At 31.4% G+C, this 26,490-nt stretch overlaps 1 protein-coding gene across 1 annotated transcript in view; it reads left to right on the top strand.

Moving 5' to 3' along the window:
- The window catches only part of LOC140436507 (cytochrome P450 4C1-like), a 42,102-nt gene extending 16,071 nt beyond the window's left edge, over positions 1 to 26,031 (top strand). Inside the window, exons 2-8 of the mRNA XM_072525381.1 lie at positions 11,709 to 11,818; positions 13,742 to 13,832; positions 13,924 to 14,112; positions 15,953 to 16,305; positions 18,429 to 18,497; positions 21,129 to 21,477; positions 25,808 to 26,031. Of these exons, the coding sequence (XP_072381482.1) occupies positions 11,709 to 11,818; positions 13,742 to 13,832; positions 13,924 to 14,112; positions 15,953 to 16,305; positions 18,429 to 18,497; positions 21,129 to 21,477; positions 25,808 to 25,968 (1,322 nt within the window). The 3' untranslated portion in view covers positions 25,969 to 26,031. The remainder of the gene's footprint in view (positions 1 to 11,708; positions 11,819 to 13,741; positions 13,833 to 13,923; positions 14,113 to 15,952; positions 16,306 to 18,428; positions 18,498 to 21,128; positions 21,478 to 25,807) is intronic.
- Positions 26,032 to 26,490: the final 459 nt, after the last annotated feature.

Raw genomic sequence — 26,490 nt, 5'->3', positions numbered from 1 at the left:
GGTTAATACCTCTAGAAAGAAAAAGTAGACAGTATACAGGATTTCAGATAGATGGAGTAGTATATCAATTCAAAGTAGTACCATTTGGACTTCAATCATCTTGCAGTGCTCTATGTAGATGTCTTCATGATATTTTGGATCAATATGAACATTTTGTAATTCACTACATTGATGATATATTAATTTTTTCTAAAACGGCTGAAGATCATGAGAAACACCTAAAAATTATAATAAATAGATTAGACAAAGTTGGACTAAAAATAAATCAAGAAAAATGTACATTTTTTCAAAAAGAAGTCATATATCTAGGTTATAAACTTAACACTAAGGGAATCGAAATGGATCCAGAACGGACACAAGTCATTCAGGAATATAAAACACCACACAATTTAAGAACTTTAAGAGGATTTATTGGAATAATTAATTATTATAAAAGGATGATACCAGATCTAAGTATAAAAGAAATTCCATTACTTGAACTACTGAGAAAAGGTGTAAAATGGAGATGGGATCAGAGAAGAGAACTAGCATTCCAAGAAATTAAAAACATTTTTCTGTCAAATTTGAAAATATACTATCCTGACTATACACAGCCATTCATATTAAGAACAGATGCATCAATAGAGAGATTATCAGGGGTATTATTACAAATACATGATGGGGTCGAATACCCAATACAATTCATTTCAAGAATAACAAAGCCACATGAAAAGGGTTACTCAGTTTCAGAATTAGAACTAGCAAGTATAATACACTGTGTCACAAAATTAAGATTTTATTTGTTGGGTAATGAATTTACAATAGAAACAGATCACCAAGCTTTAACGTCTATATTAAATAACAAATATGGAAACAGTAGAATACATCGGTGGAGTCTAATACTTAGTGAATACTGCTTTGAAATCAAATACATTTCTGGAAAATCCAATATAGTGGCAGATGCTTTATCAAGGTTAGAAAATACATCACAAAAAGGGCAGCGAACAATAAAAATTGGATTAAATCAATTAGTAGAAAGTACTGGATTATATTCTAAAGAAGAAATTATAAGAGATCAGATCAATTTGAGTGAAAAACAAAAAGTCCTTAGGAAAGATGGAGTATATTATAAAATAATAAATGGCATAGAAGTATATGTAATAACTAGAACTTTAGCAAAGAAAATATTGAAAAATTTACATAACAATTATATGCATATTGGTTCAAGAAAGCTATGGATGCTATTTAGGGACAATTATTTTGCAAAGAATGACATAAGTATAGCAAAGGAAATTACTACCCAATGCCCAATATGTCAACTAAACAAAGAAAAGAATTTCAAAAACCAGAACACATATAAATCTAATGTTGTATATGAAAAACTAAATACAGTTTCCATGGATTTTATTTCAAATTTAGTTCTCAGTCCAACAGGAAAAAAGCATATACTAGTGATAGTTGATTTATATACAAAATTTATTAAACTATATCCCTGCTCTAGAACAAATGTTAAAACATTAAAATTATATATTAATCAATTTTTCGAAGAAATAGGACCATTTAGAAATTGCATAATAGATAATGCTACATATTTTAACAACCAAAAATTTCGGACATTTTGTGAGAAAAAGGGAATCAACATTCATTTTACAAGTATCAGACATCCTCAGGCAAATCCTGCAGAAAGATATATTAAAGAAGTTATAAAATATTTAAGGATACTGTGCCAAAATCAACACGAAACTTGGCAGCAACATATACCACAAGTAGAGTAATTTTTAAATAATACACATAATTTGAATACAGAGGAAGTACCAGAATATTTAATGTTTGGCCATATAGGAAACAGAAAGTGGATTAGTGAATATAATCAGGATATGTTAGAACAAGTAATGCAGAAAGTGAATAACCGAATTAGGAGGAAAGCTGAAAAATATATCAGAAGACAAAATCGAAATATAAAAAAACCAATCACATTTCAAAAAGGAGACCTAGTGTTAATTCGTTCACTTAGAAAAAGTAATGTTAAAGAAAATCGTTGTAAGAAATTACAACCAATGTTTGAAGGTCCATATACAATTGAAAATCAGAATGGACTAAATAGTTATGTGTTAATAGATGCAGAGAACAGACTAAGAGGCATATTTCATATCAACGACATTTTTCAATATCATGAAGACATTGAATAATGATTTCTATACCTTTAACACAAATATAATAACACTAATAACTTACTGATAGATCCATTTCATAGATAGATGGTAGATTTCTTTGTTGTGAATAAATTTGACATCATACTTGTTGAATTTTGTACATATGGAAATTGTTTGGTACCCTAAAAATCATAATTTGGGGTTAGATACAGAATTGATTGTGTAAATGTCTTTATAAAAAGTGTAAAACTTACCAATTTATATTGATGAAAGTTATTTTGAATGGAAATAATTCCTAGATTTTGTCTATAAATAAACAGAACACCATATCTATTATATTTTTAATTAAGGTTATATTTTATTCTCTGATATCGCATCCATTGCTCCATTTGACATGACAGTTTGACCATAGAATAGCCGAACTGTGCTCCGTTGTTCTCTGTTTTGACATAGACAGCGAACAGGGATGTATTTAACACATTTTAAATAAAAAAAAAAAAAATTTGATTTATTAAATTTAATAAGGTATGAGAAAATTAATATTTAAAAAAATAATAAGTAAATTATTTATTTTAAATATTATTTTTGGGGTATTGTGACGATTGGGGTTTATAGAAAATAATTTATAAGTTATATACTACATAATATTAGATATAAAAAAGTATTTGATTATTTTAAATAAGTTATATACTAGAGAATTTTATAAAAATTATTTATGTGAGGGCAATTTTAAGAAATTAGCATATAATAATTGTAAAAAGTTGTATTTTAATATTGTAAATATATATAAGTGAGCCATGTGCATAGGCAACCAAAAATACTCTCGGAGTAATTTGACAGATAGAAATTATCTGTTATTATAAGGGAATATAAAGTGGGGTTATATAATATATTGTTTGAAATGTGTATTTTATTAAATTAGAATGTTAAGTTACTAATTTAATTATATATTCTGATCTGAAAAGCCTAAATGTAAACAAAATTATTAATAGAAAAGAATGGAATTCTCTGGATCTCCGGAGATGGCCATGTTTGCGAAATGGTTTGTTCCAGAAAATTCAGACAAGTATTAAATAGAACAAATTGGAACATGATCTATTACGAGATGGTTCTAGAATATCGAAAAGATATAAATACCCGTGATTTGGATTCAAGATGGCAGTTTTTGAAAGTTTTTAGTCAGAAAAGTTTTAGATAGTGCAGTCAGAAGAGTTTTTGGCAGTTTTTAAGTTTTTAGTCAGAAGTCAGGCCAGTTTATTATGAAAGTTAGTAGAAAGATACAATTAGTTAGTGAATATTGAAGTAAATTGTTCAGAATTTTCAAGAAGTCAGTCAGAAAAGTTTAGTAAGAAATATGAAAGTTAGTTGGAGTCAGTGAATCAGGTACAAATAGTCGAATTGTTTAATATAGTGAGTTAAATGAAGATTAAAAATTATGCATATAATGAATGCACATTTATAATTATACACAAATAATTATTGGAGATTATAAAAGTATATTGGAAGAAATTAAATTATATTATGGTTGGAGATTAATATAAATCAACTTATAATAATTGGATATTGGTATATTGAAAAGAAGAATAAATATAAATGCTGTTTGCTAGTTTGATTGGTGGTATATAAATGCTGGTGAAGAAAAATATATCTTAAATTAGTAGAAGCTGATAATTGGAAAAAGAAATTTCACAAAAACAAGGATAACCGAAGTACGAAGACTTTCAGTGGTGATTAGAATATATATAGTGGAAAACAGTTCATTTAGGCATTCAGTGAAAGAAAGGTACAAAATTTTGTTAATATAATTTAGTTAATATCATAACAATTTCAATTTTGAAGATAGTTTGTTTAAATTTTAGATTGTCTATAGAATTTAATTAGTTTTATAAGAATATCAGTTTAAAGATAGTTTATTTTAAATTTACATTGACTAGGTTAGATATATATGTGTGTTTCATAATAGTTATAATAAAGATAATTTAAAAAAGTACTTACAAGCTAATTCTTTGAGAACCGCGATAAAAACCCTATATATTATATTATTAAAAATACTCATTGCTCATCATTCAAACAAAAAACACATCATAACAATATATATATATATATATATAATATATATATATACGCCGGAAGGCATATAATATATATGTCTTCCGGCGATAATAGTGAGACAACTCAAAAAACGCGTTTCGAGAAAATCGACTTGCACAACTATTGCCTGCTTTGGGTTATATTCGTTTTTGACTAAAACTATGTCCTTTATTTCAGTATTTCAGGACATAGATAAATTTTCTCAATGTCACGCCATGAATCGGAGGTTCTTAGCCATTTCTGATTTTCGGAATAGCTCCTTTAGCGCTATGCTTTAATCTAATAACTCTGATATCGATCTGAGTTATTTTGTTATCAATCTTGGTGAGCTTTTCCAATATCATTTTTAATGTAATATCAGTTTCTTTTTCTTGTTTGGATGGTGCAGGTCTCCTTGCATTCTTTGTTACATCGCTGTAACTTCTATTTTCACTGACTCCTACCGTTTTTAGTTTTTTGCTTTCAATAATCTCATGGGGCGCTTTTATAACATTGTCTTTGTTTGTTCTCTCGTTTCTCATTGTTTGTAATTTTTTAGCTACATAACATCCACGGTAGTTTTCAGGATGGTTTTCTCCACAATGAACACATTTTGGTTTATCTTCCGGTGGTTTTTGGCAATCTTTAGTAAGGTGTTTACCAATACATTTTACACATCTTGACTCATTTTTACAATATTTCTACGTGTGTCCGTAAGTCTGGCATCTTTTACATGGAGGGACTAATCTGGAACTCCTTAATGGCTCGATTTTAACTCTCGTACTGTCTGTTATGTTGAGTATGTCTGCTATGCCGTAAATTCTATTTATATTTTCATCCGGTCTAAATGTTAGGATAAACATATCTAGTTAATTTATAGTTTTCCATTTGAATTTCTTGTCAGCTTTAATGGCTTTTTATTGTCGTTTTTGTATGTCTTTTACTATTTCCTCTGGTGGCCATGTGTGATGTAATTTCTTAACAACAACTCTAATTGGCCTCTCTTGCTTATTTTCATAAGTGTGGTACGAAAGGGTACTCGTATTTAATTTCTCTATTAAAGCTCTGTAATGATCGCTATTGGCTGTATTAATTGTTATAACCTCACTGTTTATTATTTTCATGGTGAAGGTAACACCAGCCTCAGCCAGGTCAACAGAAAACCCAGGAGCTTGCTCAGGTCAACAGCACTTTGAAAAGCTTCTGCTACAACCGGAGGTGGTGGTTTTGGTTTTTTGATTGGTACACACAATTGACAAGAAGATAAGATTAAGCGAAGTAAATGAAGGAAAGTCGTACAGACAGAGAAGACCCACGAAAGATTATGAAGCTACAAAGAGAGAAAACGAGAGAGAGGGAGGGAGGGAGAGAGATGGGCTACCCTTTATATGTAAAAAAAAGAACATTTAAGATACATTATTTTTTAAGTTTAATATAATATTCTAGAGATAAAATTCGACCAGTTTTGCTATCGAATTTTTAATACATAAGATTGGAGACAACACACAAGGTTATTGAATGCATTATAGCTGCTTAAAAAAGTGTTGTAAATTAGCAAGATTCGCCGAAGCGAAAACTAACATCTCCTTTTATTACCTAATCAAATATGGCTACTCTTAAATACTGGTAATAAAATACACCAACAGTGTTGTTCAACCAGTAATAGCGGACAGGACCATAAATCCAATTTAAAAAAAATTCGGCTTAAATAATTCTGCGTCGTCAAGGTATCCAGCTGGTATTTTTATTGATTATGTAACAGTCTAAATTTTCACTTAGCATGAATGGAATATTTGATTTGATTCTAAAATTAGTATTGGCGGAGATTAAACAATTTTATGTTATGGTAGTCTCGCGAAATATTTTATAAACCAGTAGATATGCTGAATTTTCACACTTCACATAAAAACCATTTTATATTTTAACAAAAAATATAACTTTTCGTAATGTGTAATAATATACTACTATCCAAAAGTAATGCCCCACCTTAAATGTATTATGCTTCTGAGTTGACGATTAATATATACCACAAATTCTCGATGGGATTTAGATCAGGGCTGCAGGGTGGCAAGTTCATGAATCGTATACCCACCTTGTCCAAATAATCGCTTACCATACGTGCAACATATATAATAGTGCAGTGGTCACCAAATGGCGGACTGCGGTCCGTATCCGGACCGTGAGTTTGTTTTTTGCGAACCGCCGTTAAATTCAATATATAGTAATAAAATTCTAGTGTAAAATTATAATCAAATCTAAATATATAAATATCTTTACATTATTAAAATGCACAGTACTAATACTATATAGATATACTTGTAATCTAAACTACATGCTTCAACTAAACGGTTTTCCAAAATTTCAGGAAGTTCCTACCTAAATATAATCTTTTAGCAAACTACAATAGAGAAACTGTCTGAACACCAAAATTATTTTAATTTAAAATTTTAATTTAAAATAATTTTAATTTGCATATTTATGACGTACCTAGTAACCAGTCTATCTTCTTCTTCTTTGTCAACCATTTTCCATCCACTCCTGAATGTAGGTCTCTCCCAATTGCTTCCATCTTTCTCTATCTTGCGCCAATCTAATCCACTGTTTGCCTGCCACTGTTCTTATGTTATCTACCCATCTTTTTTGAGGTCTTCCCATGCTTCTTGTTGTCGTCCTTGGTCTTCATTCTAGAATTCTCCGTGTCCACCTGTTGTCATTATATCGGGCTACGTGACCTGCCCAGCGCCATTTCATTTTTGCAATTTCTTCCGCAATATCCCTAATCTTCGTTCTACGTCTTATCTCGGTGTTTCTAATCTTGTCTTTTAGTGATATTCCAAGCATGATTCGTTCCATTGCTCTTTGCGTTGTTTCTAATTTTTTAGCAGATTTTTTGGTAAAGGCTACTGTCTCCAAGCCGTAAGTACAAACTGGTAGTATGCGTGTGTTATACACCTTTTTCTTTAAGTTTGCAGGAATGGAGGTATTTTTCAAGATATATGCTAATTTGCCGAAAGCGCCCCATGCCAGTTGTGTTCTTCTTTTAATTTCAGCATCTTGATTTGGTTTTCCTAGTTTGATAACATGACCTAGATACACATAATGTTCAACATTTTTTTTTGTTGTTGACAAAAAAAAACCAGTCTATAATAAAACTAAAATGTTTTATCCAAACTTTCAGGTAATAGAACCATAATAAAATGAATTTCTTTTGTATTTCAAATTTTGAAATTCTTAATAGATGTTGTATTTCATAATAACTTTATTTCAATTTGCATATTTCTGACATAGTAATCATTCTGTGGAATTTTATAATTGTCTGGTTTCAACTACGTAACCAGAATGATCTCCTGAGGGGGTTACAACTACTGAAGAATTTCTGGGTAACCCCCCCCCCCCCGGTTACGCCACCGCCTGGTTTAGTGCCGAGCGTCTGGACCGCGGAAGTGTAGTAGTTTTCGAAACGGACCCTTAAAGAATATAATTGGAGACCCCTGAATAGTGCATAATCATGCATTAAATTCCTTTCCAAATCGATACAGATCCTCCATTGAATAAAGTCGTAGGTCGTATGTTGTACTATGCATAGCATTCTCTTGGCCGTCGAATAACTCTTACACGTCTATCTGAGCTATATAAGTAATATCTCGATGTATCAGTGAACAATACGTGATGTCAGTCATCATCATTCCAGTTAAGGTGCTTTCTGGGAAATTGTCAATCTACGATCATCATCATCGGGCCTTCATTTATCACTTTCACTGCTGGACATAAGCCTCCTTTAAAGTCCACCATTATTTACGATTTGGTGTTCTTTGTTGTCAATTTTTGGTGATACGCCTGATGTCGTCAGCCCAACAAATAGGTTGTCTTTCTCTACTATCTGTTTATCTGCTCTTGGCGTCTAATTTGTAATTTTGCTCGTCCATCGTGAGTCGTGCATTCCCACTACATGACCTGCCCAGTGCCATTTCGTTTCTTATTCGGTCCCGCAATAATAATGTAATACATCTGTTTATAATGGGAATTTTATCAATCTTTTAACTTTTGGCGTCTTTGGTAAGCTTGTAAAAGATTTTACATTGTTTTTGTGAGAATTAAGTTGATTAATAGGCATTTTAGTGTTTTTAAAGTGAATTAGTGAATTAACAGAAATGAAGTCAGGAGTAGATAAGATGTTTACCAAAAGACAGCTAAAAAGACAGCTAAAAAAAGGCCCAAAGTCAGGAAAAAATTATTTACAAAGACTAATAATTGACTTATCGGAGAACATTGAATGTAACTACAAAGGCAAACATCTGTTCTTCCGATCTCGAATGTATTTCAGAATTAAGAAATTAAACCTAAAACTTAAAGAATATATAAGAAATAAAAGAAACTTAATAAAAATTGTAACTTAAAACCTTATGTTTGATTTGATTTCCGATTTTAGTGCAGATAATTAATGATCAATTATATTCTTCCATTTACGTGCAACTAGACGAAGGCTTTTTTCCTCCTCGACACTTTCGCCAAATAAGACAATACAACAAAAACGAGCTCGTAAAATCCACGAAGGTTACCTTTCTAGGATTAAAAAGCGAAAAACACAAAAAAACTAACAAATTTATTTTACAGATTTTTTTTTTTTCACACTTTTTTATTTATTATTTTTTTCAATCAAAATAAAAAAACACCTATATTTCAACAAATCCGAAATAGTTCAATAGAAACTATTTATCTATTAAAATGACTTTTTATTGCCAATTAAAAATTAATTGTGTTCCGATTGCTAACGTTCTTACGAGGAATATTTAAAATCACTCTCATTATGACGCAATACGGGAACTCGTCCCAATTTCGCGCTCGGGAGTATCATACCTATGGACCGTTCCTATCGTCTCTGTGACACTCAATTTCGAAGCCGTAGTCTTCGTTAGAGTCATAGTTTCCGCCCCATAGGTCATGACCGGTAATACGCATTGACCAAATACTTTTCTTTTGAGGCTAATTGGTATGTAAGCCCTAAGTGTGTTTCGCAGTTTTCCAAAGGCTGCTCACGCTAAAGCTGGTGCTCTGACAAGTATTCTTACGGAATTCAGATTTTTTGAAATACGGTCTATCAACTAACTAACAAACGCAAGTATCACATGTCTGGAAGTTGCATTCCACACGGATGGGAAGAACCAGAAATTAAAAGAATAGTAAAGGGAAACAAAGTTTACTTTTCACTCGGCTATGTGTTCCGCTCCAAAAACACACACTGAAGATCGAAAATCAGGGTCTACAAGACTATTATCAGACCAATAGTATGTTATACAGAGAGGAAAAATAATGCATATCAACGACTACAATAATGACATAGAACACGAAAGGCAAAGGAGGAATATAGAATGTTAAGGAGGGAAAAGAAGAAAATACATCGCAGAAAGAAAAGAGAACACATAGAAAGAGAACTTCAAGAAATGTAAGAACTAAATAAACCATCAGAAAACAGAAAATTCTACCCAAAACTTAACAAAAGTAGAAAAGAATTTAAACCAAGAACAATGATGTACAGATACAAAGAAGGAGAAATAGTAACTCTAGAGTGAAATATTACAAAGATGGACAGAATTCTTCAAAGAAAAATTTGGAAAAAAACGAAGATCCACTATATATAGATACCAGAGAAAGAACTCCCTTTAGTAGCTGAAATGAAAGAAGCAGTTACCAGACTGAAAAACAACAAGTCACCTGGATTACACAACATTAGCGCAGAATTATGGAACATGGAATAATAAACAACTGCCACAAGACTGGAATACCGGAGTAATTATCTCACTACATAAAAAGGAAGATCAGCTTCAATGTAAAAACTACCGGGCAATAACGCTACTAACTGTGACATATAAAATACTGTCACATATTGTGTATGACCGATTGAGACCATATGCAGAACAAATAGTTGGGGGATATCCATGTGGTTTCTGCAGACAGAAGTCCACAATGGATCAGATCTTCGTCTTGAGGCAAATCTTGGAAAAGACTAGTGAATTTAATAGACACACATCATCTTTTCATTGATTTTGAGTATGTTTATGATAGCATCCATCGATAATTTCTGATCCATGCACTGAAAGAGTTTAACATTCCAACTCAACTCATATTCATACTCATACTGATATAGTAAAAGAAACACTTAAAGTACAAAGCAAAATTCGAATTCAAAACGCACTAACAGATACAATCCATGTGAGAACGGGCCTACGACAGGGAGATGCCCTATCCTGTATTCTATTCAACATCACATTAGGAAAATAATTAGAGAGTCAAAAGTCAATACCAGAGGAACAATAATAACAAAAAGTGTACAAATATTGGCATTTGCAGATGATGTTGATATCATAGCTAGAAGCGAAAGAGAGACGATAGAAGCATTTAATGCGATAGAAAGAGCAGCACAAAGCAGTGGCCTAAACATTAACGAAATAAAAACCAAATACATGAAGGCCAGCAAATCGACAGGCCAAAGAAACTTACAGAATCTGACAATAGGAGACTATAACATCGAAAGCGTCAAAAATTTTACATATCTAGGTTCACTAGTTACCGCAGATAACAATGTCAGTGAAGAAGTTAAGAGAAGAATACATATCGCTAATAAAACATATAATGGACTAATTAAACATCTAAGATCTAACAACATCACAAAAAAAACCAAATGCAAAATATACAAGACCCTGATAAAACCGGTCTTACTATATGGATCAAAGATATGGACACTGTCGAAAAGCGATGAGAACCTATTAGGTACGTTTGAACGAAAAATCCTTAGACACATATATAAGGGGGTGAAAGAAAATGACATATGGCGCAGATTCGCATGACGAATGGCGGAAAATACTAGAATAAGCCAGGACCCAGAAGGGGATGTGGAGCTACTGATGACGATGAATAGTATGTTATAAATGCGAGACATTTGTGATGATAGAAGACACAAAACGAAAGCTAAAAGTCTTCATAAAGCTACAATATAAAAGCGTCCCCTCTCTCTAAAGATTTAGAAAGTGATTTAGAAGAAACGTAACTAAACAATAACATTAAGCTACAAACAACAAACATGACGATAACGTAACGACAAGGAAAAAATACTAAAAGCTTCTGTTCCAAAAGAGAGTGATTTAGTTACCTATCCATTTAACTTTTAACACAGCAGTAAACAAAAAAAATATTATGATGATCACCAATTTTTGAAAGATGATGGTAACTTAAAAGAAAGAATACTGTTACTAATGGAGAGGTCTTTCATTGGTTTTCTAACTGGTATACCTTTTTGTTAGCACACACATCAAGACTACTATCTTACTAAAATAAAAAATAGTCACATTATAATATTTATTGATTTTCATTCGACAATAATTAAATTAGCAACATCTAATATAGTTTTGATAGACTTTTCTCCTTGTTTAGTTCTTTCAAATTTTATTTAAATATAAAATCAATATTAAAATTTAGTTCTTATGTCGTAATTTGTTTTTTTTTTTTTAGAGGAAGCTTTTGTGAGGGACAGGAACTATGTTAAGTTGTATGGTACGATATTTAAAAGATGGGCATCGGGTTTGGCTTATATATGTTTATCCAATCCAGAGGATATTGAGGTATGTAATAAAACTTTGTTTATAATAAAATATTTACGAGGCCCCAGAAGTAAGTAAGTAATAAAGAAAACACAAAAAGTTTGAAAACAATTTAGTTTACAAAATAATCATATTAATATTGGCTTAACTATGTTGTTGACTGCTGCTCCTATTCTAAATTTCTGCTCTGTAAAGTGGCAGCTATTGTATAGGTATCTTATATTTCTTTCTAAATATTCTATTCTTCAATCACATTGTATCCCTTTCTAACTTTTTTAAAGTGTCAATAAGACTCTTGTCTTGTCTATTGATCTTACGTCTTACGTATATAATCATTAGTCATTTGCCTTTTGTTGCACCATTTTATTTATCGTATGGCATACAATAAGAACACATACTTAAAAATCAATATAAAACGTTACACGGAATATTACAAACGAACATCTAATGTTTCATTAATATAATGTAAAACATTTTCGGTCGCATTCAGGAACTCATCAAAAACTCCAAGGTATCGCCTTCGGGGGCATTCTTCAACAATGTGACGAGCGGTCTGTCATTATGCACCGCAGTCAGACTCAGGAGTAAGGACTTTTTCCCATCTATATAAGCTGTCAACACATCTACCTCATATGCCATACATAACGGCAAGGTCATTCGTTAGTATTGTTTCTGTAATATTTATGTTATTATGTCTTGCTTTAATGGTCAGGTCGTCAGCGTAGCCAAATTACTGCGAAGTTGTCCCAGGTAGGTCCGCAATAAACAGTAAGGGTGTCAAAACAGATCCCTGTGGCAGTCCAATGCTGTGCTTTATTTGTACACTTTTAAAGTTGTCCATTGTGACTTGAAAAGGTCTGTCGGTGGGCATACTATCAATGAGTTTAGTTACCTTTTGACGTGGGATGGCACGGATTAGTTTGCAGATTAGTCTTTGTAATCAGACAGTATCGGATGCAACTGATAGGTCAATGAAAGCAACGGATGTTTTTTGCTCTCTTTGAAAACCTGCTTCAATATGTGTTGTTAGGGATAGGATCTGATCTGTGCAGCTGCGGTTAGGTCTGAACCCTGCTTGCTCAATAGGTATCAATTCAAATATGTTTCTACCAAGTCTGTTGTAGATTAAACGTTCCAACAGTTTATAGACACAGCTCAGCAGTGCAATCGGTCGGTAGTTTTGGGGCTAATCATTTGCCTTTCCTGGTTTTAGTATGTCTATAATGGTGGGCTTTTTAAGTGAATGAGGGATTTCTCCTGATTTTAACATATCTGCATAGAAATCAGCCAGTCACTTTCTAGCTTCTTTGCCACAGTGAAATAAAAATTCTGGGTGAATTTTATCGCAGCTGGGTGCCTTTCCAGACTTAATTTCTGATATTTCTGAAATAATTTCTTCTGAAGTAAACTCGTCAGAGTATTCAGATATAGGCGGGCATGCAAAATTTAGTATTTTTAGTTATTTTTTTACTTTGGTGGTGTGGTCACGATTTCTAGGTGCTCTTGAGGTTACTACAATGTGGGAGGTCACTCTGTTGGGAGCTATTGGTACTTTATCTCTAGTTGGGAGTCTGCTATTGGACTAAATATTCGACTATTTGGTCCTCTATATATTAGTCAGAAAACCCTGAATTCTTTTTATTTTTTATAGTAGTAAATGATTTGTTATATCTTAAGAGTCCAGTGTTAGGGCACTGTAAACTTCTGTTCACCTATATTCACACGGATAGACTGTAAGTTACATTATAGCTTGGCATATACTAACAGCAATCACTTGGTGTGGTATGACTACTGCTATTCATTCACTTACCGGTCTTCCTTCTACTTTCTCATTCGGACCTGAGACCAGCAATGGCGAAGTATTAAACTTTATTTCTTTTATATTTGGATATAATTGAACAGTTCCTCAAAGATTTTTGTTTATTATCACTTTAATGTTTTCAGTTATTATTGAATAATACCAAACATCTTGAAAAAGATGTATACTACGAACTTCTTCATAATTGGCTTGGACAAGGACTTTTAACTAGCAAAGGTAAATATATGCGGACTTTTACTTAGAATTTTTTTTATAAATAAAACAAGCTTGTGATCGCTAAAATGATTAACATTTTTTAACGTTTTAGGAGAAGAATGGCACAAAAGAAGGAAGATTTTGACTCCTGCTTTCCATTTTAGCATTTTGCAGGAGTTCGTAGAAGTATTTAATAAAGAAGTCAACCTTCTAGTTGAAGATATAAAAAAATCTTCTTGCAACAAACCATACATTGATGTGATCAAACCAATAACGGAATTTACTTTGTATTCGATTGGAGGTAAGTAATCATCCTTTTAGAATTTAGTAGTTAATACAATGGAGAAAGAATTTTCAGAAAAATATCTAGATAGTAGCTAATTGCATCGTTACAAGTAAGTTTAATTAAATTGCTTACTTGCATCGTTACAAGTCTTCTGCTAGTGAATCCTGGTTATTTATCTTAAATATTAATTTGATTACGTACTCTTCAGTTCTCTTGATAGGAGTTTCAAAATGGACCGAAACAGGTTTATTCATCTACAATTTCTGGAGTCGTTTTGTTTTCTCTTTTTTAAACAATGAAATTATAATACTGGTTTTCCATTCCTCAGGTATTCGCCCTAATTTTATAACTTGTTTTGTTTTCATATATTACAGTGAAACTTCTCCATAACGGACACCAACGGGGGAAATAACTGTCCAATGTCTACAGTTGTCCGTTGTGTAGAGTTATCGCTTAATTAATTGAAATAAAAAAGAGGTTTCGATTTGTTTGATCTTTAATTATACATTTTCGTACATATTTGCATAAGCATATACACAAATAAAACAAAATGCTAATTTCAAAAAGGTAGGTATTACTTCTTAAAAAAATCATCAATTTTAGATTTACATCAGATATTACATTAACATTTTCTAGCATACAGTGGAGTGAAGAAAGAAGAACGAGCACAAGCAGGTTTAGGTATACTTGTCCATAAAAAATTTAAAGACAACATAAATAACTGCCGTTATATCTCCGAAAGAATAATACTTACATATGAACATCACAATGGACTACCAAAAATTAAATGTCATATCTATCTATAGCCCCGAGGACTGCAAACCTAAGGAGGAACGAGAGGCATTCTAAGAACGCATTCTACAAACAATTGTAAACCATTCTGGATAATATACCTCATAAGGAAGCCTTAATTCTTATGGGTGACTTTAATGCACGAATCGGAAATGAAATAGTTCCAGGAGTAAAACAAAGATTTAATGAAAACCATGTCAACGTAAATGGAGAACTCATGGCTAATATCTGTGCTTTTAACGAACTGCAAAACTATGCATGCAAACCCTAACGTGTATTTGTAATATGGAACTCGGTTATACTTGTCGGTTATGCATGCAAGGTTAAAACCATCATGCTAACCCTAACGTGTATGGCCTCCATTAGATCAGAATATCGCAAATAAATTAGAAATGGGTACAAAAAATGAATACCTTCTAAAATGGGGTTTTCCAAATCAAACTCGATGTACCTAAAGTACCTAGTTTTATGACCATAAGTACCTACTTATATAATTAGTTTTATGGCTACAATAAGTTATGTACATATTTGGATTTCCGGAGCCCCAATTTTAATCTTTTAATCGCCTTTACCTGGCTGTCCATTGTTGGCAGGTAAAATTACAATAATTTTTTAGAGAAACTGAGGGTAAATTTTGTTTGGAGCGTTGTGAAGAGGGTCCGTTGTCCGGAGGTGTCTTCCTATTTACCCACATATGACATGTTCGCTGACCTTGTTGTTAGGGACTCAGGTACACACCAGGAGATATTTCTCTAGCTATTGCTGTCCCGTGCCTTCCTTTCGTGTTTTATTTATTGCGCATATGTCTATTTTGTGGTTTTTTATTTCTTTAACTATGTCCTGGTCTCTTTTTCTGAATGCTTTTGATGTTCCGTGTCATTATTCTCATATTGTTCTTTATTTGTTCTTTTTAATCCCTTATGTTTTTTCTTATTCATGTTTGTGGCATCAGCTTGGTAGTCATCCTCCTTGGCATATGCCTATAAAGCAAATTTTTTAGGATCGGCCACCCTGTATATTTCACTATATGTTTTTTATACTGATGATTGCATGTAATTTTCAGAAACTTCATTGGGAAAAGATTTACGTGACGACCCAAAATGCCAAGAATATAAACAAGCAGTGTACGATTACGGCGAACATTACATCTACAGGATGATTCGACCCTGGCTTCACGGCTCATTCCTTTTCAATTTAACGGAAATCGGTAAAAAGGCTCAAAAAACCTGTGAAACTCTACACAACTTTTCCAATAATATTATTAGAGAAAGATATGAATCGTTGCAGAAGGGACCTGATGCTCAGTTCGCCAAAAAGAGATTGGCTTTGTTGGACTTGATGATTAAAGCAAAATATAATGGAGCCAATATTGATGATGTGGGAATTAGGGAAGAAGTAGATACGTTTATTTTAGCTGTAAGTAATAGAAATTTTGTTTCGGCAAATTTGCCATTTGCAATAAGCACTTTATTTTATTTTATAAACATTACATTTTACAATTAAATTTCATGTTTACACTTTTTTAAAAAGTTTAACATAAATTAAAAAATTGGTATCTGACATTGACAGTTGACATCTGGCAGGTATCTTAAAATAGGAGTTGTGCAGGGTCGTACTTTAAATGTCTGCCATAGTGCATTTAAAAAACAACTCAACTTATTAAATTATGATACATATGAGAAAAATCTTTGATATCAGTCAAAAATGTTTGCTGTAATTCAACATATATTGGATAAACACACCAGTACCTACATAGAAGAATTGTTGCACACAAACATAGTGTACAAACCAATGCATTAAACACAACAGCCCTAGCCAAACATTCTCTAGAAAACAGCCATTCTTTTGATTTTGAAAATGTACAGATTTTGGAAAAAAAACAAAATTACAACAAAAGATGCATATTGAAGATGATTCACATAAAAAAGATCCAAATTTCATCAATAATAAGACTGACATCAAAGATCTTTCCAATATGTATCATAATTTAATAAGTTGAGTTGTTTTTTAAATGCACTATGGGAGATATTTAAAGTACGACCCTGCATCAGTCATATTTTAAGATACCTGCCAGATGTCAACTGTCAATGTCAGATACCAATTTTTTAATCCATGTTAAACTTTTTAAAAAGTGTAGACATAAAATTTAATTGTAAAATGTAATGTTTATAAAATAAAATAAAGTGCTTATTGAAAATGGCAAATTAAATAGTTTTATTTACATCAGACCGACAAACCCAGGAAATAAAAAAGTTTCTATTTAAATATTCAGGGTCACGAAATAACGAAATAACAAACTATATACCTATATATATATATATATATATATATATATATATATATATATATATATATATATATATATATATATATATATATATATATATATATAAGAAAAAGTAGTCCAAAATTTTTTGACTAGTTTGGAAAAAATATATGTAAATACTTTTTTCTTTTTGGGTGTGGTAGTCAATAAAAACAGAGCTTTGCTAAGGCGTACTATTTATTCTGAATCCAAGCTTAAATGGTTTTTTGCCACCTTTATCAAGGTCTACAAAGAAAATTACTATGTTGTAACAGTTTGAATGGTGCCAAAAAAAGGCTATAAAAAACTATAAAAAACTTACCCGAATGTAAGATTCGTGGCAGAAACAACAACGTTAAATAACATGATATACTGAAGTTGCAAATAAACTTTAAAAATTACTGTTAAAAAAAAACACTTTAAAATTACTAAATACGTTAAAAGTTAAAAACAAAATGAAGGACGACATGTTAAAACAGTCGTCGCTGCAGGCTTGATTTCAGTCACATTTCACGAGCAGAAAGAGAACGTGGGTGGACAATTATTGTTTAAATAGTTAGGAGAAAATACAAAAAACATATATATATATATATATATATATATGTTTGTGTATGTGTGTGTGTAAATCATATACGAAAAGGAATATTCATATTCCGTCAAACCTGCCATTCTGTGACAGGTGTTTCGCTATTTTTAGCTCTTTAGACAGACCTGCTGGTAAGACGGAATAAAGAACATTTCCCTTCGTATGTCGGAGGTAAATACCAAACCTTTCAGTCATTCAATGATTAATGCAGTCTAGTTTAACTTAAAGCAAAGAGGTGTAAGGGCTCTTAACGTGAAGCTATGCTGTAGATTGTCAAAAGCTTTTTCAAAGTTTAGAAATATGAATATCAATGGCTTGTTGTATTCCGTAACTTTCTCTATCAAGAACTTTATTACAGTTTATAAGTACAGTCCTTCGTTCCAAAGCCACTCCTAAATACGGCTTGCTCTAGTGGTTGGTAAAAATCTAGCTTAGGTCTCAGTTTTTTAGTAATTATTCTCATAAAGAGCTTATAAAAATGAGATAACAAGCTGATATGCTGATTGATGTTATATCTTTTCATTTAGTCGTTCGTTTATTCGTAATTAAAACAAGATGCAAATCAAGACGAAATATTTGTCTATATTTAATGAATTTGTTCATGTATTTGATGCATTTGCAAATAATATTGTTTTCTTAATGTTATAGGGTCACGATACTACAGCTGTAGCTTTGGGTCACCTTCTAATGCTCTTAGCTAATGAACAGGAAGCTCAGGTAAGGTTGATCATAGGTAAACTATTTAATATAGTATAATATGTAATTTATTTTGAGACGGTCATACTTATCATATATCACGTAGTAAAGTAGTAAAGCAAAATATCCAATAGGATCACAAAAAATCAAACGCTGGATGTTAAAAAGTGAAAAGGTTTATTCGGGGCAAAAGTAGTAGAAAAATTAACGGGATCCGGGTATTATTAAAGATACCTACTGCTATTGAAATAACTGAAAAACTATCAGAAAGGAAGTATGTGAATAAAGAGAATTGGTAGTGGTCAAACGAATTTAAAGAAAAATGAAAGATAAATATACAACTGTATAAATAAATCTTCAAAACTATCTTCTTTGGTCTCCAAACTGAAGCGAAACTAGCTGTAGCTGTAAAGTAGTAAAAGCTAAAGAAAAAGCGTATGTAAATCTATTTGCCAGGAAATTTGCATAACAATTTGGGATTATGATTATCTCACCATGTACTTCATATTTTCTATCATGCTCAAGGGCGTTGATTATTTTTAGAGGTGTAAACTAGCTCTTATTGTCAAAATTATATAAAAACATTGTAAACCTTAATGTGGGTAAAATTTGGTTGAGATTGGTTAAATAATGATTGTTTTATGCTTTAGTATATAATATCATAATATTTCAACTCTTAAGAACCACCCTTAATAACATTGCAATATTCATAAGTAATTTAATAGATCTATACAGAAAAAAAGTAGAATTACGTACAAAAGCATTTATTTACACAAAAATACGAATTTAAAAATACAAATACAAATAGTTTCTTAGTCATCTTCATCGAGATCGATGTCATCTTCGTCTTCTTCTATAAATGGTGGATTATTGTTGCAATCTTTCCCCGAGCACCCAGAACAATTCAGATTGCAGTATAACCTAAATTTCCTGCATCAGTATGAAACGCTGCGCGCCACACCGTTTTTTGCATTGGCAAAAAATCATTTTCAAAAGTTTATCGGGTGCAGGCGGCTTGTTCATGCGCATGGGATGTAAACAATCTTCTTTAAAATACCACCCCCAATCTGTCTTTCGAGTTTAATGGAGAAAGTGGAACATATAACGTATTACTGCCGAAAAACCGGTTATGTGGTATTATATACATTGAAAATGCTCTATTACACTCCCAAGCCGGCTATTCGAATTTTTCCAAGAAAAAACTCGTTTTATAAACATAGCTCCTTCACTTTTGGTGATAAAAAGATTTTTCACAAATAATTATATAGGGTTTTTTGAAGAGCTGTAAGACTATATAAATTAAATTCCGTAAGATCCCTTAGTTTTTAAATGAGGTGAGGAATAAGGGGGTGTTTGCTCGTAAATAGAGGTTTTAAACAGCTATACCTTGCTAAATATTTACTGTAAAAAAAGTTTCTAGTATAAAAAAAATTAAAAGTTTTCATGTTTTTTGGCTTTTACTTAAAAAGTTTTCCCGTTTTTTGGCTGTGAATATTTCAAATTACGCATTTGACGAAAAAAGCTAACATTTAACATGCCGTATCCCGGTTTGTATTGATCGTAGAAAAATTATAAAAAAGAAGGATTTTGTTTGCGTTTCTAAAAGATGCAATGTTAATATTTAAAGTTTTTTTGATTAAATGCATATTTTTGGAGTTATTTTTAAAAAAACTCTAAAAAATTCGATATTTTCGTCGAAAAACTATTCGAAAAAACTGTGAACCGCGAATAACTTGAAAAATATTATTTTTACGAAGAAAATGTAAAGAATAAAATTACTTTTTCCATCGATTTTTATGGTTAAAATGTAATGAAAAATTCCCACTCCCGGGATGGAGTGGCAACCACCGCCAACGTTTTAGCGTACAGCGGCATGATATAGAAAATGATTCTTGGGCTATTCCCTACCTTCTGTAGAAATTTCAAGTCAATCCATGATGGACGAAAAAATTGCGAGTCAAAAACCTGGAAAACTAGGGATAGCTTTAACAAAGATAATAACGAGTTCGCTAACAGGTTTGTTTCATGGAATTATGGAAATGGGACTAATGCCAGATGAATGAAGAAACAGTATAATAGTATATATTTACAAAAACAAAGGAAATATACAACATTGCACAAACTAGAGGGCAATAAAATTTAGTCACACCATGAAAATATATGAGAGTAATTGTAGACGGGTAACGCAAGAAACATAAATATCCAAAAATAACTCTTGTTACAGGAGATATAATTTTCAACAGCTGACAAAAATTTAGAAATAAATCATTAATCTTGAGAAAGCATCTGATAAAGTTTTCGAGACGTTCTGTGGTGGGCGCTCAATAAGAAAGTAGTTTCCGGTGAATATGCGAAGATTGTGAGATACGTCCATGAAGGAGTTACAACTAGTGTTGGGACAGGTGTGTCGGAAACTGATAAATTTCATGTAAAAGTAGTGTTGTATCAGAGCTCGGTGCTTAGTCCTCATTTAGTCTCATTAATCTTCAGTGTAATATTTCCTAATGCTTAACATATAATGCTGATGATGTACAAGCTCTTTAAGGCTCGTAGAGAACTGCGTTATCAATTTTACTGCGTATTTTATAGATTTTATTTGTTATTTTATATCAATAGTTATTTATTTATATAAAAAATTTTGTTCACTTGCAGGAAGAAATTTACCAAGAAATACAAGCAGTATCCGAAGACCCAAACAAACCATCATTCGCCGAATTGGGAGAAATGAAATTCGCTGAAAGATGCATTAAAGAAAGCTTAAGATTATATCCAAGCGCTGTCAATATTTCAAGAGTATCAGGAGAAGAAATACATACCAAAACTGGCTACACTATTCCAAAGGGATGTACTGTAGCTATCTTGATTTACGACCTACATCGTAATCCAGAAATTTGGGAAAATCCTCTAAAATTCGACCCCGATAGATTTTTACCTGAAAATATATCTGGAAGGCACCCATATGCTTATATTCCTTTTAGTGCTGGAAGCAGAAATTGCATAGGTAAGATACTTTTTCTACTACACTGGGAGTGTTTTGTTTTATTTGATTGTATCATGTTATATTCATCACTCGGATATTGATATTTTTTTATTTGTCGTAATTTTTCCCTATACTTGAATAATAATATTGTAACACATCACACGATGTACAGTGTTCACAAAATAAACGAGGTTGCGTTGCTCAGAATTGGAAGAGATATGGGTGTGGTTCTTTGGATCATTCTTACTAGCACATAAATTGAAAAATTGAAAAGAAAAAAAAATAGGAGATGATAATGGAATAAACAAGACAAATCTTAAATAATTTTTCCAAAAAGGGCGCTATTTGGTCTTTTGTTGAGTGACAAAACTCAAAACCAAAATGCTTATATATACAAATATCAGTAAATAATAACCAATATACATATATAGACAAATCTTCTTCTTCTTCTTCTAATGGCGCTACAACCCTTTGTGAGTCTTGGCCTGCTTAACAATGTTCTTTCATTCTGCCCTGTCGGATACTTTCCTTCGCCAATGCCTGATGTTCATGGTTTTAAGATCCCTCTCTACTTCGTCTATCCATCTTTTATGGGGCCTTCCTCTTGTTCTGTTTCCTTGGGGCTTCCATCTCTGGACTACTTTTACAGCTCAATTATCTGGCATTCTTTCTAGGTGACCAAGCCAGTTTAGTCTTTGTGATTTTACTACTCTGACAGATATAGACAAATAAAGAGTATTAATCACACCTACCTCATATGCTCCTTTAGCTAACCTATAAGCAATTATTTATGTGTGGTCCAAGAGAAAAAAAGATTATTAGAGAAATCAAAAATACACTGTTGTCACGTACAAGCCATATTTATTATTAACCAAAACATATATTTAGCTGGACATATTAATTTAGATTTTACAACAGGAATGTCCATTGCAAATTAATAACTTCTTACCACTTTATAAAAAGTTTAAAATAAATTTCTCTCGATAACCGGGTAAACATTTTTAAAATGATCTTAATATTGAATGTTACTTAAAAAAAATGAAAATCTACCTTACATGGCGAATTCGATCTACCAAACGATTGGTGGCATTTAGAGGAATATGCCAGAGGATTGGGCGATTTGTAAACAGGCAAATATTGTGCTTATGTTAAACGTTATTCTTACAGAGAACACGATTTAAAGAGGTCGCGGCTTCAGAGTAATTAAAATTTGTATAAATAAACACTGATAATACTCTCCGTTCGAAATTTAAGTATTTATAATAAACTAACGTTTGAATATATAAATGAAAGACGTAATTAAATCTTATACAGAATGCATAAAACTACTTGAAATACGTGAATTAAAACTTAATAAGTTTTTTTGAATCATTACAATATATTTTGCTTTGTCGCAAGTAATTGATTTTTAACTAGTACAAGTATAACAAATTGTAATCCCTATTAATACAGAATCATCATGATCATCAGGAAAAATCATAACCAATAAAAAAAACTCACAATGTGAAAGTAAATGGCGACTGGCAGGATCTACATTTATGAATGTATAGTTTTTCTCCACAGCGTGAATTAGTTCTAAATTAAAAAAATGTAAATTAAGTATAAATCGATAAATACTATATGTAGTAAATTGACTAATTTACTAATGTTTGTATTTTGAGAACGATTTCCGAAGTGGAAATTTAAACGTTAATAAACGCACTTTAACCTTTAATTGTGGCTTATTCCCATTTAAATAGTAATTACTTTAAAATGCCACAAGAAAATAGCTTCAGAACAATATATATGTAATTATTACAAAGTAATTCTTGAAAATCTCGTAAATTATTACGAGTTATCACAAACAGACAAATTCTTCATCTGTCTGTGGCTTCAAAGTAATTTTTTGCAACGATATTTAAGAAGAACCTTAACATAATTTTTTCATCAACATCTTTTCTGCATCTGTTATTATTTTGCAACCTTTCTACACCATATAAGTTACCTCGTTGTAAATAGAAGTGAATAAATACGTACATCACAGTTTCATATACATTCATATGTATTTTCATATATCCTCTCCAACAATCAAGATGGTAGTGGCATAAAGAAGTATTGTTGATCCATTTAGGCATTAATATGGTGGCGATACGAGATTACGAATATATATATATATATATATATATATATATATATATATATATATATATATATATATATATACAAACAACACAGTTTATTAGGGTTGCAGTCAGAAAATTGGCCGGGATGTTAATGAAACACTCTTATGACTTTTTGTCTAGCTTTCGGAATGGTTTCAAGACACTGTAATGAGAAAACAAATGTAAATATTTATAAAATATCACAAATCTTCAGTGCAACTTACTAGTCGTTGAGATTATTTATAAAAGCATAGACACTCAACATTAATAACACACACATAAAATATAAAATAGTGGACAAAATACATTTTAAAATTCTTTAAAACTTAGGTACAGATAGTAAAAATTTTGTTTGTCATCTTTTACTTTCTTTCTTTTACATTTCTTATATATATATATATATATATATATATATATATATATATATATATATATATATATATATATATATATATATCATACAAATTATATTATACTGCTACGATCGTAGTATTGACATTCGCGTTCGAATGACATATATTGCTATAGCTTTTCAGTGCTATTGTATGAAGTGGAAGCGTGAACTCTAAGTGAGGCACATTAAAAACAATTATCTGAAATAAAGACTTTAGCTAAGAGCTGAGAGTAAGAGCTCTGAGATGTTACGTGTTTTCGATACTACAATATGGACTTGAAAGCTGGAGATTTAAGCAAGAATACATAAAGAAAATAAAATATGGTGTTACAGAAGAATGCTTAGAATAGGACGCAGAAAAAATCAAAGACGGCAGTATTGCGAAAGATGGGCAAAAAAATACAAAATAATAAACACAATAAAAATAAGAAAATTACAATATCTTGGAGACGTAATGAGGGGACAGCGATATGAAATGCAAAGATTAATAAATCAGGGAAATATAAGCGGAAGAAGGAGTATTGGCAGAAGGTAGTATCATGGTTGAAAAATTTAGGGGCTGGTCTAAATGTAGTTCAATAGAACTTTTTGGAACAGCGGTATATAGAGTAAAGATAATTATGTTATCCAACCTTGAAGCTAAAGAAAAAAAGACCCCACGACTCAGGCCCTCGTGTTTGTAAGTCGCCTGAGGGTATACACATCTATTATTGCCCACAGTGTATACAAACTTTTATGTCTTACTAGTTTGTTATTGTATTAACAATCTAAAATTTCCTAAAAATTCAGACAGTTTATCATAATAGAGTGAGCAATACCGTCGTTAAGGTAATGATTTGGTAACAAATGAACATCTGCGACTGTCAAACCCAAAAAGTGAAAATTTCAAATCTATCACTGAATCTTCCCAGAATTGCCAGATTTACTTGAATTCTACTAAATAATGTTATGCAGTTATAAGAATTTAATTCCATTTTTTGTTATTTTAATAATAAGTGTTATTAAGAAATTATCAAATTTTGTTTGTCTTTATGCCTGTGCGGGCCATAAAATGTAGTTTATGCCGGCACGGGTATTCGCTCCGTGCGTGACCCTGGTAGGGGTACCTTGAAACGATGCCAGCGTGCGTAGCGGCGAAATGTGACAAAATTGGACCCTTTGGATCTTTTTACGCATAAATTTGATCAAACATGGGTGCAAATTATTTATGGCAAGTTATTTAATTGTGCTAATAATATCAAAAATAGTGAGTGTAAATAGCTTTTATAGGTTTCTTAAGATTACATATAAATTAGAGAAAAGAAAAAGATGGATTCGTGCTATTAATATGAAAAATTAAATATCACATAATTTCATTTTTATGCAATTGAAATGGGAAAAATTTAAATAATTTACCTTAAATGATATTTCATAAGGCTTCAAGCTAACTGCAGCCTGCCAGACGACTTTAGCTTTTACATATATCATAATTTTTACTATTATTGTTTTTAATTACATGCTCTTTCACATGCAAAAACTTGAATTGCCAGTACTACATTTTTCCCTTTCTTTTTCATTTGGGGTTGAAAAGATAAAGTTGATGAATTTTTAGAAACCCAGTTTTTAATACTTAATTTATTTTGTACATAAACTGAAAAAACATAATTAAAAAATTTTTAATACTTGTCAATTTCGTATCTATTTAACATAATGTTTAACCGGAAATTGGGAGGTCCAAAACTGTCAGATGGAGGCGGCAGATGTCGCGTCAGTCACGCACGGAGCGAATAAAGTATACTATTATACTATATAAACTATGTATTATAACTGTTTTTAGGACAAAAATATGCTATGTTGGAACTGAAAACGGCTGTTTGTGGACTGATACACAATTTCAAGCTGGAACCTGTAACAAGACCTTCAGAGATGAGATTTAAGGCTGACATTGTTCTTAGACCAGCTAACGAAATTAGAGTTAAGTTTATTCCTAGAAAATAATTTTTCACTGTTTTTATGTAAAAATATATCTATATGTAATATAAACCTTTTATGTACAATGTATTCTGAACCTAATACTTTAAATGTTTTTAATCTTTTGTTTTGTTTTAACATACTGTAATGGCTTAAACAAATACTGCAGCAATTTTTAATAAATGTGTTGAATTTAAAAACAAAAATCTCAACAATACGAACTCAACCAAAATGAACCATACTTATATTATGTAAAATTAATTACAGTTCATTGAAAAGTTACATTGAGATTAAATTTTTGAGAGGACGCAATTTTATTTTTTTGATGTCTGGGAATGGTTCGTATGAGCTTAAGTTCAAGTTTGTGGGGTTACCCGTCCGCCAACTTGGAAAAAGGAGGCAAAGGGCTTTCGCACTGATTCTCGTAAATTAACAATCCTACAGAAAATTTTTTGTAAAATTATTTGTAGCAAATTAAATTTTCTACAACTTTCTTTCTATTACTTTTTATTGTAAAAATGAAAAAAAAAATAGTAATAAACAAAAATA

Source organism: Diabrotica undecimpunctata, chromosome 3 (genome assembly GCF_040954645.1).
Source record: "Diabrotica undecimpunctata isolate CICGRU chromosome 3, icDiaUnde3, whole genome shotgun sequence".
NCBI classification, from domain to species: Eukaryota; Metazoa; Arthropoda; class Insecta; order Coleoptera; family Chrysomelidae; genus Diabrotica; species Diabrotica undecimpunctata.
Note: the sequence above shows the minus strand (reverse complement) of the source record. Positions and strands in the feature narration are given on the sequence as shown.